Source organism: Watersipora subatra, chromosome 7 (genome assembly GCF_963576615.1).
Source record: "Watersipora subatra chromosome 7, tzWatSuba1.1, whole genome shotgun sequence".
NCBI lineage: Eukaryota > Metazoa > Bryozoa > Gymnolaemata > Cheilostomatida > Watersiporidae > Watersipora > Watersipora subatra.
This window is the reverse complement of record NC_088714.1, coordinates 39,986,237-39,998,882: the sequence shown is the minus strand read 5'-3', so window position 1 is coordinate 39,998,882 and position 12,646 is coordinate 39,986,237. Positions and strand designations below refer to the sequence as shown.

General features: G+C 38.8%; 1 protein-coding gene across 1 annotated transcript; it reads right to left on the bottom strand.

Annotated features, from left to right (window-relative positions):
- Positions 1 to 2,507: 2,507 nt before the first annotated feature.
- Positions 2,508 to 3,560, bottom strand: LOC137400753 (uncharacterized). Its single transcript, XM_068087089.1, has one exon. It carries the CDS (start codon positions 3,558 to 3,560, stop codon positions 2,508 to 2,510), a length of 1,053 nt encoding a protein of 350 aa, XP_067943190.1.
- Positions 3,561 to 12,646: the final 9,086 nt, after the last annotated feature.

Here is a 12,646-nt window from a genome sequence, read left to right as displayed (position 1 = left end):
TATTGTACTGCTCCGCTGCATACTTTCGTCTGTCCTCCCGGCTGAAAATCTCTTGTTGATTGGCAAGAGCAGGCATAAGGTGATCCGGAAGGACTGGTATACGTGTTTTGAGGCGTCGGCTCATCAGAAGCTGTGAGGGAGAGAATCCATTTTCTAGAGGGGCTGATCGATAATTCAACAGAGCTGTGGAGAGGTCCCCTGTCTTAACCATTAGGCGTTTCATGGTGCCCACTGCGCGTTCAGCCTTACCATTAGCTCGTGGATAGCGGGGTGATGAGGTAATGAGTGTAAAATTGTTGTCTCTTGCATATCGCTCAAAACTTTGTGATGCAAACTGAGGACCATTGTCTGATACGATATAGTCTGGGAATCCATGTGTTGCAAAGACTTTGTCTAGGATGGCTACTGTGTTAGCAGAAGTCTGGTTCTTCATGGTTTCATGAACCTCAATCCAACGACTATAGTAGTCTACAATCAGAAGGTAGACCTTCCCGTCTAATTCAAACAGATCCATCCCGAGTCTCTCCCATGGGCGATCAGGGAAGGAACTGGGTGCCAGTGTCTCTCTTGGGGTAGGCAGAACTTGTTGGCAGATGTTGCGTTGACGAACTACCGCTTCTATGTCACCACTCATACCTGGCCACCATATATCTCTCCTTGCTCTCGCTCTACATCTCGCTATGCCCTGATGGCCCTCGTGTACGAGATTGAGCATCTCCAGCTGAAGACCGCCAGGTATCACAAGTCTCCCATCATAGAGCAACACTTCCTTATCTACAGTCAGATGGCCCTGATGACCAAAATAAGGTGTAAGTGATGGATGTTCACTTTTGTAGGCTGGCCAGCCACGTTGACAGAATTCTATTACCTTCCGCAGGATTGGGTTATCGTTTTGAGCATCCCGTATGCGATTCACAGAGGAGTGCTTTGGTATGAACACCTTATTGAAGTATTCCACTTCATCAATGAACTGCACTTCGCTAACAGTAGTCGGCGTTCCATTAGTCCTTGATAGATAGTCTGCTACATGGTGTTTCGACCCTGGAATATAGGTAACTGTGGGAGAATACTTCATCAGACGAAGACGAAATCGAAGAACATGGGCCGGCATATCCGCAAGATTCCTTGAATTGAGCAGCGTGACTAGAGGCTTGTGGTCTACCTCTACGGTGAACATTAGCCCATGTAAGTACTGGTTGAATCGTTCACAGCCCCAGGCTACTGCCAGCGCCTCTTTCTCGATGACTGCATATCTTCCTTCAACCTCCGTTAAGGATCTTGAAGCAAAGCTGACTGGTCGTCGTGTACCATCAGCTTGAATCTGAAACAAGGCCGCTCCTACTCCGCTGTTACACGCATCTGTGGCAAGTACTGTCTCGAGTTTTGGGTCATACGGAGCAAGAACTTTGTCAGAAGCCAGTATTCCTTTCAGTCTTGCAAATGCTTCCTGCTGAGCCGTGCCCCAGACCCACTCTCGGTTTTCTCGAAGTAACTGACGAATCGGTGCCGTGAGCTCCGCTAGATTAGGGATGAACTCCATTAGCTGATTCAACATACCGTTTAGGCGTCTGATGTCTGATTGGTTCTGAGGTTCAGGAAATTTTAAAATGGCCTTGATCTTCTCTGTGTCAGGGTGTATACCCTCCCCATCTATGATATGTCCAAGAAATTTGACCGATGTCTGCCTAAATAGACACTTTTTCCTATTTAGAGTCATGCCTGAGTGAGCGATACGATTAAGAACCTTCCTGAACCGGTCGTCGTGGATTTCCCTAGTAGCGGCATGGATCAGAATATCATCCATGTGAATTATTACGCCCTCGATATCACCTAGTAGTTCATTCATATATCGCTGAAAAACCTCTGGTGCGGCTGAAATTCCAAATGGCAGTCTGTTGAATGCATATCTACCAGACGGTGTAAGGAAAGTGGTCAGCAATCGAGTGTTTTGTAAGGTTGATTTGATGATACCCAGAATTGGCATCCAGACGAGAAAAAACCTTACTCTGTCCAAGTTTGGCCAGGCTGTCCTCGACGCAAGCAGTTGGGTAAATCTCTCGCCTAACTGATTGATTTAGGTGGGACAGATCCACACATATGCACACGGATCCATCTGGTTTTGGTACCGGCACCATTCCACTACACCATTCCGTGGCCTCCTTTACCGGGGATATAACGCCCATTTTTACCATCTCCTGGAGTTTATCTTTAACCTTCGGTAACAGAGGTTGTGGTACAGAGCGGGCAGTGTATATACACATAGGTCGGGTATCTTCTTTGAGACTTATTTCGTAAGAGTAGACCTTGACAAAACCCAGTCCATTGAAGACTGTAGGGTATTGCTGATATATTGTCTCTATGTCTGTCTCAACCTGGTACACATTGCATGTTAGCAGCCCAAGGTTTTTGCAGGCCTCCCTACTCAGTAGGTTGGTGTTCTGGTTAGCTATCACATATATAGTCTCGTTGGTAGATTTTATGCCATATCTGAGGCACGCTGTAAAAGTTCATAAGCAATTAATGCTGTGGTTTCCAGGACCACGAAGACGAGACCGGGCTTGGTCTAGATTGACCCTCTGAACCATGGGTTCCGTAATTTTCATAACTGAAGCATCTGCGCCAGAATCGAGCTTGAATTTCACTGGTGTCTTATCAACTTCTATAGTAGCTGACCATCCTGGATGGTTGTGGACACTATCAATCTTGAGGTCCTCGCAGAACAGAGTTTCTTCCACAGGGCCATCAGACTCTGTTTCAGCCAAATTGACTCGCTTGGAATAGATCGCTGATCTGCAAGCCTTTCCCCAGTGGCCAACTTTGTTGCATTCCTTGCACCTATCTGACCGAGCTGGGCATTGAGACCTTGGATGTGTTGTTCCTCCACAGTAGCCACATGTGCCTGACTTGCCAACACTTGGTTTACTGACATGGGCTGGTTTTTGTCGTCGTGATGACCGGGAGATGGCTTCAACTGGTTTAGTTGGCAAATCAGAGGTGAGTGCTTGTGAGCTGATATCTTTCATCGCCCTGGCAGCCAATTCTTGTGATCTGCAGATTTTTACGGCCTCTTCCAGTGTGAGATTATTCCCGAAGGCTATCAGCTTTTTCCTAGTACAGTCTTCGCGGATGCCTAGAACAATCCTGTCGCGGATGAGATCTGATTCTACATAACCGAATTGGCACTTCTGAGCCTTTTGGCGCAACTCAAGATAAAATGCCTCAAATAACTGTCCTTCAGTCTGTGACGTAGAGTTGAATAAATATCGATCATGGATGACATTACGTTCTCCGACACAGTATAAGTGTAAGATTTTAAGAATATCGTCCACTTTACACGAATCTTCCTCATACTGTGGGCTTGTTTCAATGATTTTAACCGCTTCAACCCCTACGCAATGTTTTAGCATAGCCACTTGGTATTCATTTGGCCGTTTGTTTAGCTCGGTTAGTATATAAAACGTTTTCCAGCTTGACACAAATGACCTGTAACTTTCCTCCTTGTCTTGCAGTAAGTCAATTGCAGCAGGCTGTTGTATGACAGGTTGATACACAGTTGACATGTTGCCGGTCGACTCAAAGCTCACAAAAAATAGTTTGGTCAGTTGCTATATCTTCGGTACTTGAGTTCAATAATTGGCTCTCTGGTTCAACAGAAATCACTGGACATGGGAATCACCAAACCAACTCGCTGCCACCATGTAGTATTATTGCGTTTGGCTAAAGGTAGAATTGAAGAGTTGCGGTTTTATTCGTAGTTTATTGCGTTAACTTGCGCCCAGAACGATCACCGATGTCAAGGTCAAAAACTACGTAACATTACATAAGCAAGGAAAGACAACACTTAGAGTATAGCCAGCCTAGTTCCACTACATTCTACATAGTTCCAAAGAACTGTTGTTCTTTCGTTGCCACTTTAAATATAAAATATGTGTTTCAAGTGACACAATACAGTATGGCACCTTTTGTCTTACTGCAAGGCCTTTCTTTTTTGTGCCAAGATCTATGAGTTTTTTTTGGTACAGTCTGGTATGATGAGCAATAATCGGATTAAAAAGAGCTGCTAATTAACTAGGAATGTCATCTGAACTGCAGTGCAAAAAGAAGTCAAAATTTTTTGCATGTTTTAAGCCGCTAGCTACACATCTGACAATCTATTTAAAGCTATTTCACCATGTAGTATGTGGTTACAATTCAATAGGTATTTGGCACATCTGTCAAAATATCAGAGATAGGGTATTAATTGTTGTAGTTACTGTTAGAAATTTATATAAGGTACATTTTTCCATGTTTGTCCAGCCATTTTTACGAAAACAGGCCCTTATGTTTCAATTAAACTACTTTAAATATCTTAACATTGTTCTATGATGTTGTTCAATGTTAGTCGTACTTAGTTTTTCATAGGATTTTTAATGGTGTCAATTATGTTTTATAATGCATAATAAGTTTTTATTATAAAATGTTAATTTCTATATAATTTGTGGTGCGCATAGCTTTGAGATTGGATGATTCAAACAATTACTGCCAGACTAAATTCTTCATCTTATATAACACTAGCTGCATTACAGTTCCTGTAGCTGCGTTACCTACAGGAACAGATTCATGTGTTGCATAAGGTTTATTGAGAGTTGTCTTTCATACTCTAAAACAACTCCAAATATGCAGTCTACTGAAATTGTTGTCCTGATCAGAGTATGCATACACATATACATGTCAATGTTGGGGAGAACAATGGAAATCTGCAATGTGTTTTACAGCTAGATGCGTGTAAAATCTAGTAAATATTCTAGATTCATGTGTCTAGATTCATGCATCCGTTCATACCCGTCTATATTTTCAGTTGACGATCGCGCACTTCTGCCGCTGAGCCTCGGCTGACCAGTCTTTACCCGCCGAGCAGTTGACAATCGCTTTTGCACTTGCCTCGCAATCAATCGCTTCGCACTCGCAATCAATCGCCTCGCAATCAATCGCCTCGCACTCGCCTTGCAATCACCTCCCACTCGCCTTGCAATCACCTCCCACTCGCCTCGCAATCAATCGCCTCGCAATCAATCGCCTCGCACTCAATCGCCTCGCACTCAATCGCCTCGCTCTCAATCGCCTCGCACTCAATCGCCTCGCACTCCATCGCCTCGCAATCAATCACCTCACACTCACAACCAATCGTCTCGCAACCAATCTCTTCGCACTCGCAATCAATCACCTCGCAATCAATCGCCTAACACTCAATCGCTTTGCAATCAATCGCCTTGCACTCGCCAACTCATTCATCCGAAAAGCCGCGCCTGGAGGCTCTCGCTGTACTCGGGGCGAAAAAGGTCTCCCGCGCATCCCCGAGTGACACCACGGCCCCAAGCCTAGCTGTGCTACCCGGTGTTGCCCAGGTAGTAAAAAAAGTCTTTGCACAGAAAATTGATTTGTATTTAACATATACCAACATTTGCCATTCTAACTTTCAAACTGCATATCACGAAAGAAGTGTTTTGTGTAGTTAAAATTAATATAAGAGAGAAAATAAAACAACTAAAGGTTTTCAAACTTTTTCAAACAACTACAACTTTCAAACTTCATATCATGAGGAAAAGGTTTTTTTGCAGGACAACTGATTTAAAAATAAATAAAACAACTGTAAAGGTTTTCAAACCAATGTAAATTTAAAATTTCATAACTTTCAGCGACCTATATCTTTTGATAACGTATAGTGGAACCTCAGTTCTCAAACATAATCAGTTCCAGAAGGTAGTTCGAAAACCGAGTTGTTCGAGATCCGAAACAATTTTTCTCATTAAAATAAAATAATGTAAATTTTAATCCGCTCCAAGGCGAGAAAACAACTTCAGTAAAGTATTTTTTCAACATTTTACACCATAAGCTGTACTTGCTAAGCTCGTACTTGTAGTTGCTATTTTACACCATAAGCTGTACTTGTACCCGTGTAATAAAAAAGTCTTTGGTCAGAAAATATATTTGTATTTAACATTTATAGGGCCTAACAACATTTGCCATTCTAACATTCAAACTACATATCATGAGAAAAGTGTTTTGTGTAGTTGAAATAATTTGAGAGAAAATAAAAACAACTGTAAAGTTTATCAAACTTTTCAAACAACTGTAACTTTCAAACTTCATATCATGAGGAAGAGGTTTTCTGCCAGGCTAATAAAGTGATAAAAATAAAACAATTGTAAAAGGGGTTAAATGTAAATTTTAAATAATTAGTAAGTAATAGCTAAATTAAGTCGGTTTTGCAACAATTACAATAAAAGATGATACAGTAATGATACGATTAATACAAACTGAGAAAAAAGAATAAAATTCATGAATATGTTGAATTAATGGTAGCAATTCTTGCATAAAAGTGTGTGGGTGAAAAAGGTTACTGTCCCACCAGAAACTATCCATCAATTCATTGAATACGACGATACTAAAAAATATGACAGAATATCATAGTATTTTGTAGTTGAAATTTTATTAGAACAATGTCTGCCAAAAATGGTTGAATAAAAGAATAATATTAATAATAAAGATTGGAAACTAATCAAGTAATAATAACAGTGATAGGAAAATGAATATTGTTTAAACTTCAAACACGATACTCAATTTATGTTTAAAAGAATGCAAGTTGAAATAATAACAACGATGAAACAAACTTTAAAAAACTTATATTATAAACTTCAAAAGTTATAAGAAGTTTATAAATGTAATAAGAGAATTTAAATTTATATATCTATATATATTTCTCAAAGTATGTAAATGTATGTAAATATAAGAGAGTGGGGAATAACTGATACTTGCAATCTTACACAATAAATCTTACAGTAATCTTACGAATGTTTGTTGTAAAATGTGAAATTAGTTACGAAAAACTAATTGGTTAGGTTTAAAAGGAAAGATGTGTAAGCTAATACACCTAGCTGTACAACCCAGCACTGCACGGGTAATAAAAAAACTGAACAGAAAATTGATTTGTATTTAACATATAACAACATTTTCCATTCTACCTAAAACAACTGTAAAGGTTTTCAAACTTACTTTGTCAAACAACTTTTAAACTTCATATCATGAGAAAAATGTTTCGTGCAGGTCAAATAAATTTAAAAAATACAACGACTATAAAAGGGTTTAGATGTAACAGTGAAATAATTAGCAAGTAATAGCTAAATTGAGTCTGTTTTGCTACGATTACGATATGAGATGATTCGGTAATGATACAGTTAATACGAACTGAGAAAACAAAATAAAATTTGTGAATATGTTGAATTAATAATAACAATTCTTGCATAGAAGTGTGTGTATAAAAAAGTTACTGTTCCACCAACAGCTATCCATCAAAACTCTGAATACGACGATACTGGTACGACGATATGTAATGTAAAAATAAAATATTGTAGTGTCTTTGTCTGATCGAAGGTGAGAGAATCTAGATGCTATTTCTACTTGAGATAATACAATTGTCCGCGTGAAAAGTAGTGACCTTGACAGCGATTTAGCAATTGAACCTTAAGAAAAGCTAGAAATAGAGGTTCACAAAAACGGCATCGTGTTTCCTAGAGTTAATAAAAATTTAATCACCAAATTCTAATATCAAGAGAGTCTATTGTCGATATCGTTTTGCCGAAAACAAATTAGCCCTAATACGTCGAGGACAAAAAAGCATCGCACTTCATGAAGCTAAAAGAAAGTCATAGAGTTGAAATTATTACGTCATTTTTGTGTGAAAACGGCAAACGATGAATAGGTTATGTATAGAGGCGCGCTAACCGGAGATTCCCGTTAATGCGCCCTAGATACCTAGTAGCGGCTAATAGTCCGAAAAGTACGGTACTCTATAAGGCGGACGCATACACACATACACACGCAGACAGACAACGATTGCCGTTTATATAGTAGATAAATACTAGTGTAATTGCAATGCTAAATCAGTAGGTGTTTTACTCTCTCAAGAAACACTTGAGTTGTAGGCTAAGCTTTAATCAATCATTTTATTCGCTGAAGCAGCTTTCCTATACTTTGAGGCAAGTCAGGGAACAATAGTACATTAGTATATCATGATAAATATGAACAGATTCAGATAAAGATACTATTGTAGCTAAGAGTTGAGTTCATTTTTATAGAGACTAGCAGATTTTAAGTGACGTTGGGTGCAGCATACTCTGTTATCATCGGTAGATTATATACAGTAGTTGGTATTAGCTACCTCCTTTTGAGTCTTGCAGCTTGTATCACAGGTAGCTCACTTCATCGGTTTCAGTAGAATGGCAGCAGAGTAGCTGACTAGCAAATTCTTATATGCTGAATCAGTACTTATCATGTCAAATCCTACAGAATACCAATAATGCGATCTAGTGCATGTAGTTTTTGTAACCTTCAAATTTTTCATAAACATTATTTTACCCCTTTTTATAGTATTTCCACATCAATTGTATAGTAGCCAACTTATTTTGTGAAATACTTTAATATTTTGAGATTAAACTGGTGCATTTGAGATTGGATAAAATAGATGATTATGAAGACATTATAATATGTTGATTACTAGGAAAAAGTTTTAATGAGTAGATAGTTTAATGAGTGTATATTTTCACTACATAGTTACAGGAAACAGACTGATAGTTCATAAATTAAGTATTCAATATACAGTGAAACTCGGATAACTCAAACTTCAAGGGACCGAGCAAAAGTGTTCGAATTATCAGAGTGTTCAAGTTATCAGAGCACTGTCACAAGTCCATGTATTTACTTATTTATTAGTAGATACATGAACATATACAAACTATAATATAAATCAAAAGCACAAATGGCTTGTTTCAAATTAAATGCTTCTAATGTAAAGTTTAAAACGTTTTTATCAAAAAGTATAGAGATTTTTCTATCACTTGAGATTGGTTTGTTGTTTGAGGTGATGTTATTGCCAGGACGTTTTTTAGATTGACATTGGCAAAACTTGATCGTTGCTGAAATGCTCAAAGAAAAGACATCTTTTTCTTTTGAGCGTTTTACCCACGATCAATTTTGCCGATCTTTCTTGAAGTTTATGGAAAGATTACCTTACTTTACCTGGGATTCGTTAAGAGCAATACTTCGAGGCAGTTCAATTAAAAGTTTTACGCGGTTTTACGGTACATTGTATATCACTCACGCTTTTTGAATGGATACTTATTGAATGTACACACGTATTTTGTGTTTAGGTCAAACGATGAATAGTTTTTTTTAGCTAAGACAACGTATACGTTTGACTACAACAATTCTTAAGACGTTTTAAACATTCAACATTCCGACGTTAATTCAACACGGAATCAACGTCGGAAAACTATTCATCACGGGCTAGCCGGGTCACGCACTCAAGGATTTTCACCACGCAAATACAAAACAAAAACAGCATGCTGTTTTTGTTTTGTCTGTGCGTGGCAAAAATCCTTGCGCCCGTGACCCGGCTAGCCCGTTCTATTCATCGTATAGCAGTATAAATCGAATTTCACCAAACCTTTAGAACAGTCATTGACAAAAATATTTTGCCGATGGAGGTAATAACGACGCTTATGAATTACGAAAAGTTGAGGTTTACCTCTATGGCTTGGAATAAAGTGATTTTCTAAAGCGATAGCAACCGTTTCGGTAGCCGTTGGGCAAAAAACAGTTCGTTATAACAGTGTTGAATTCGAGTTATATAGAGCCATTTATCATTGCGTGGGAACGGACCAAGCAAATCCAGTCGAGTTAACCATGTGTTCGCTATATCCGAGGGCGAGGTATCCATGTTTCACTGTATAAGGTCAAAGCTATACATAAATCTACATAAGCATAATAGTACATCTCCTTTATTACAAACCTTGCAAAATCAATTCTTGAATGTCTTCAAAAACTTTCACAGTGTAGTCTCAAAAAATTAAACAAAACATGTTATCAAATTTGAAGTTAACCGCTTAACTGCTTATAATTCAGGCATTCAGGGCGATGTGAAACCTGAGATGACGTTCTACGTGCGTCGGTTGGTGTAACAATCGGGGTTCTCGATGATGTCAACTCTGGAGCTGCTGCTTCACTAGGTAGCTAAACTGATACTGTGGACTTGAGGCTGGACTTGGTAAAGCAGATAGAGAGTGTCTATTTCTGCCTATCATTCCATTACCAGTACTGATTACATGGGATCTGCCAGATAGATTTTGTGTAACTGTACAATGTCTGTTAAGGTCACACATATATAGATATATATATATATACAGTCAAACATGGATAACTCGCCCACGGATAGCTCGAACACATGGTTAATTCGAACGGTTTCTTTGGTCCGTTCCTTCATAATGATAAATTGCTATAGATAACTCGAACTCAACACTGTTAATTCGAACTGTTTTTGCCCAACGGCTACCGAAACGGTTGTTATCGCTTTAGAAAATCACTTTATTCCAAGCCATAGAGGTAAACCTCATCTTTTCATAATTCATAAGCGTCGTTATTACCACCATCGGCAAAATATTTTTGTCAACGACTTTTCTAAAGGTTTGGTGAAATTTGATTTATACTAAACATCCGCTTAGCGATCGCCCTTTGGAAGCAAGGTAAAGTTTGTTTGTTTGTGAATATTATTTATTGAGGTTTTCATGAGAAAATAGTGTTCTGTTGACCTCATAGTTAAAAGTGAGGTAATCTTTGCATAAATTTCAAGAAAAATCGGCAAAATTGATTGTTGGTAAAACGCTCAAAAGAAAAAGATGTCTTTTCTTTTGAGCATTTCAACAACGATCAAGTTTTGCCAATGTCAATCTAAAAAATGTCCTGGCATAACATCACCTCAAACAACAAACCAATCTCAAGTGATAGAAAAATCTCTATACTTTTTGATAAAAAACGTTTTAAACTTTACATTAGAAGCATTTAATTTGAAACAAGCCATTTGTGCTTTTGATTTATATTATATTTTGTATATGTACATGTATCTACTAATAAATAAGTAAATACATGGACTTGTGACAGTGCTCTGATAACTTGAACGCTCTGATAATTCGAACACTTTCGTTCGGTCCCGTGAAGTTCGAGTTATCCATGTTTGACTGTATATACAGTCAAACACGGATAACTCGAACTTCACAGGACCGAGCAACGTTTTTCGACATTGATTCAACACGGAATCAACGTCGGAAAACTATTCATCACGGGCTAGCCGGGTCACGCACTCAAGGATTTTCGCCATGCACATACAAAACAAAAACAACATGCTGTTTTTGTTTTGTATGTGCGTGGCGAAAATCCTTGCGCGCGTGACCCGGCTAGCCCGTGCTATTCATCGTATAGCAGTATAAATCAAATTTCACCAAACCTTTAGAAAAGTCGTTGACAAAAATATTTTGCCGATGGTGGTAATAACGACGCTTATGAATTACGAAAAGATGAGGTTTACCTCTATGGCTTTGAATAAAGTGATTTTCTAAAGCGATAACAACCGTTTCGGTAGCCGTTGGGCAAAAAACAGTTCGAATTAACAGTGTTGAGTTCGAGTTACCTATAGCAATTAATCATTACGTGGGAATGGACCAAAGAAACCGTTCGAATTAACCATGTGTTCGAGCTATCCGTGGGCGAGTTATCCATGTTTGACTGTATATATATATATATACTAGATTGCCTGTACTGAGTTTCGGAAGCTCCTTAGCATTGGCGACTGTCACAAAAATTTTCATCTTAGTTTTGTAATCTTGCTCTTTACCTGCAATGAGATGGTGGTCTGGTGTGTTGGGCATGAGATTGTCTGGATCTGCAGGTAAATCAGTCCGGAGTCGTCTACCCATGAGCATCTTTGCAAGAGAGTAATCGTTGTGTATCGAAGTGTTGCAGTCGGAGAGTTAAGCAAGATACAGGTCAGCAGCTTTCTTGAGATTTTTCAGTGTTTGCACACATCTTTTCGCTTCTTTGTTAGCTTTGTTGGTTTATAGATCCAATAAATGACTGTAGATCTTTAATTCAAGAAGGGTCAGGCAACTCCAAAATGCCTTGTTTGCGGTTCGGGTCTGGCTGCAACCTTGCTCACTGATGACATGGCCCAAGTATTATTCTGAATTCCTAATGAACAAACATTTCTTAGGGTTTAAAGCCATTCCGACTTTTTGAGACGGTTCAGCACTTAGCGTACACTGTTGTCATGTTTCCCCTCACTAATAGTACTGTAAATTAACGGATCGTCCATAAGGCACGCAACATTGTAGAGTTCATCGAGAATATCGAACATGCATCGTTGCAATATATCTCCTGAACTGATGAGGCCAAAAGGTACTCGATTGTAGCAGTAATTTCTAGATGGAGTTATGAATTTGGTTAATAGTCGAGGGTTTTTGTCCAACGGTATCTGATAATATCCAGAATTTGCATCTACATATAGTTTGGTCATAAATTTAGCTCCTGATATCTTTATGCTGTTACTGAATAGCGCTTTACTGCGCTATTCAGTTTAGTCAAGTCATTACGCAGACGAATTTGAGTAGGATCTTCTTTAGGTGCTTGCAACATGCCATAGCACCAGTCTGTTGAAATAATTGCTTTAGATATTATACCCTTACTTTCCATTTCATATACATGTAATTGTTTTTTACTATCAATAGTCGCGGTTGAGACACCTTGTATGGCACGTGTAACGCGGTGGTTTTCACATCTTCCC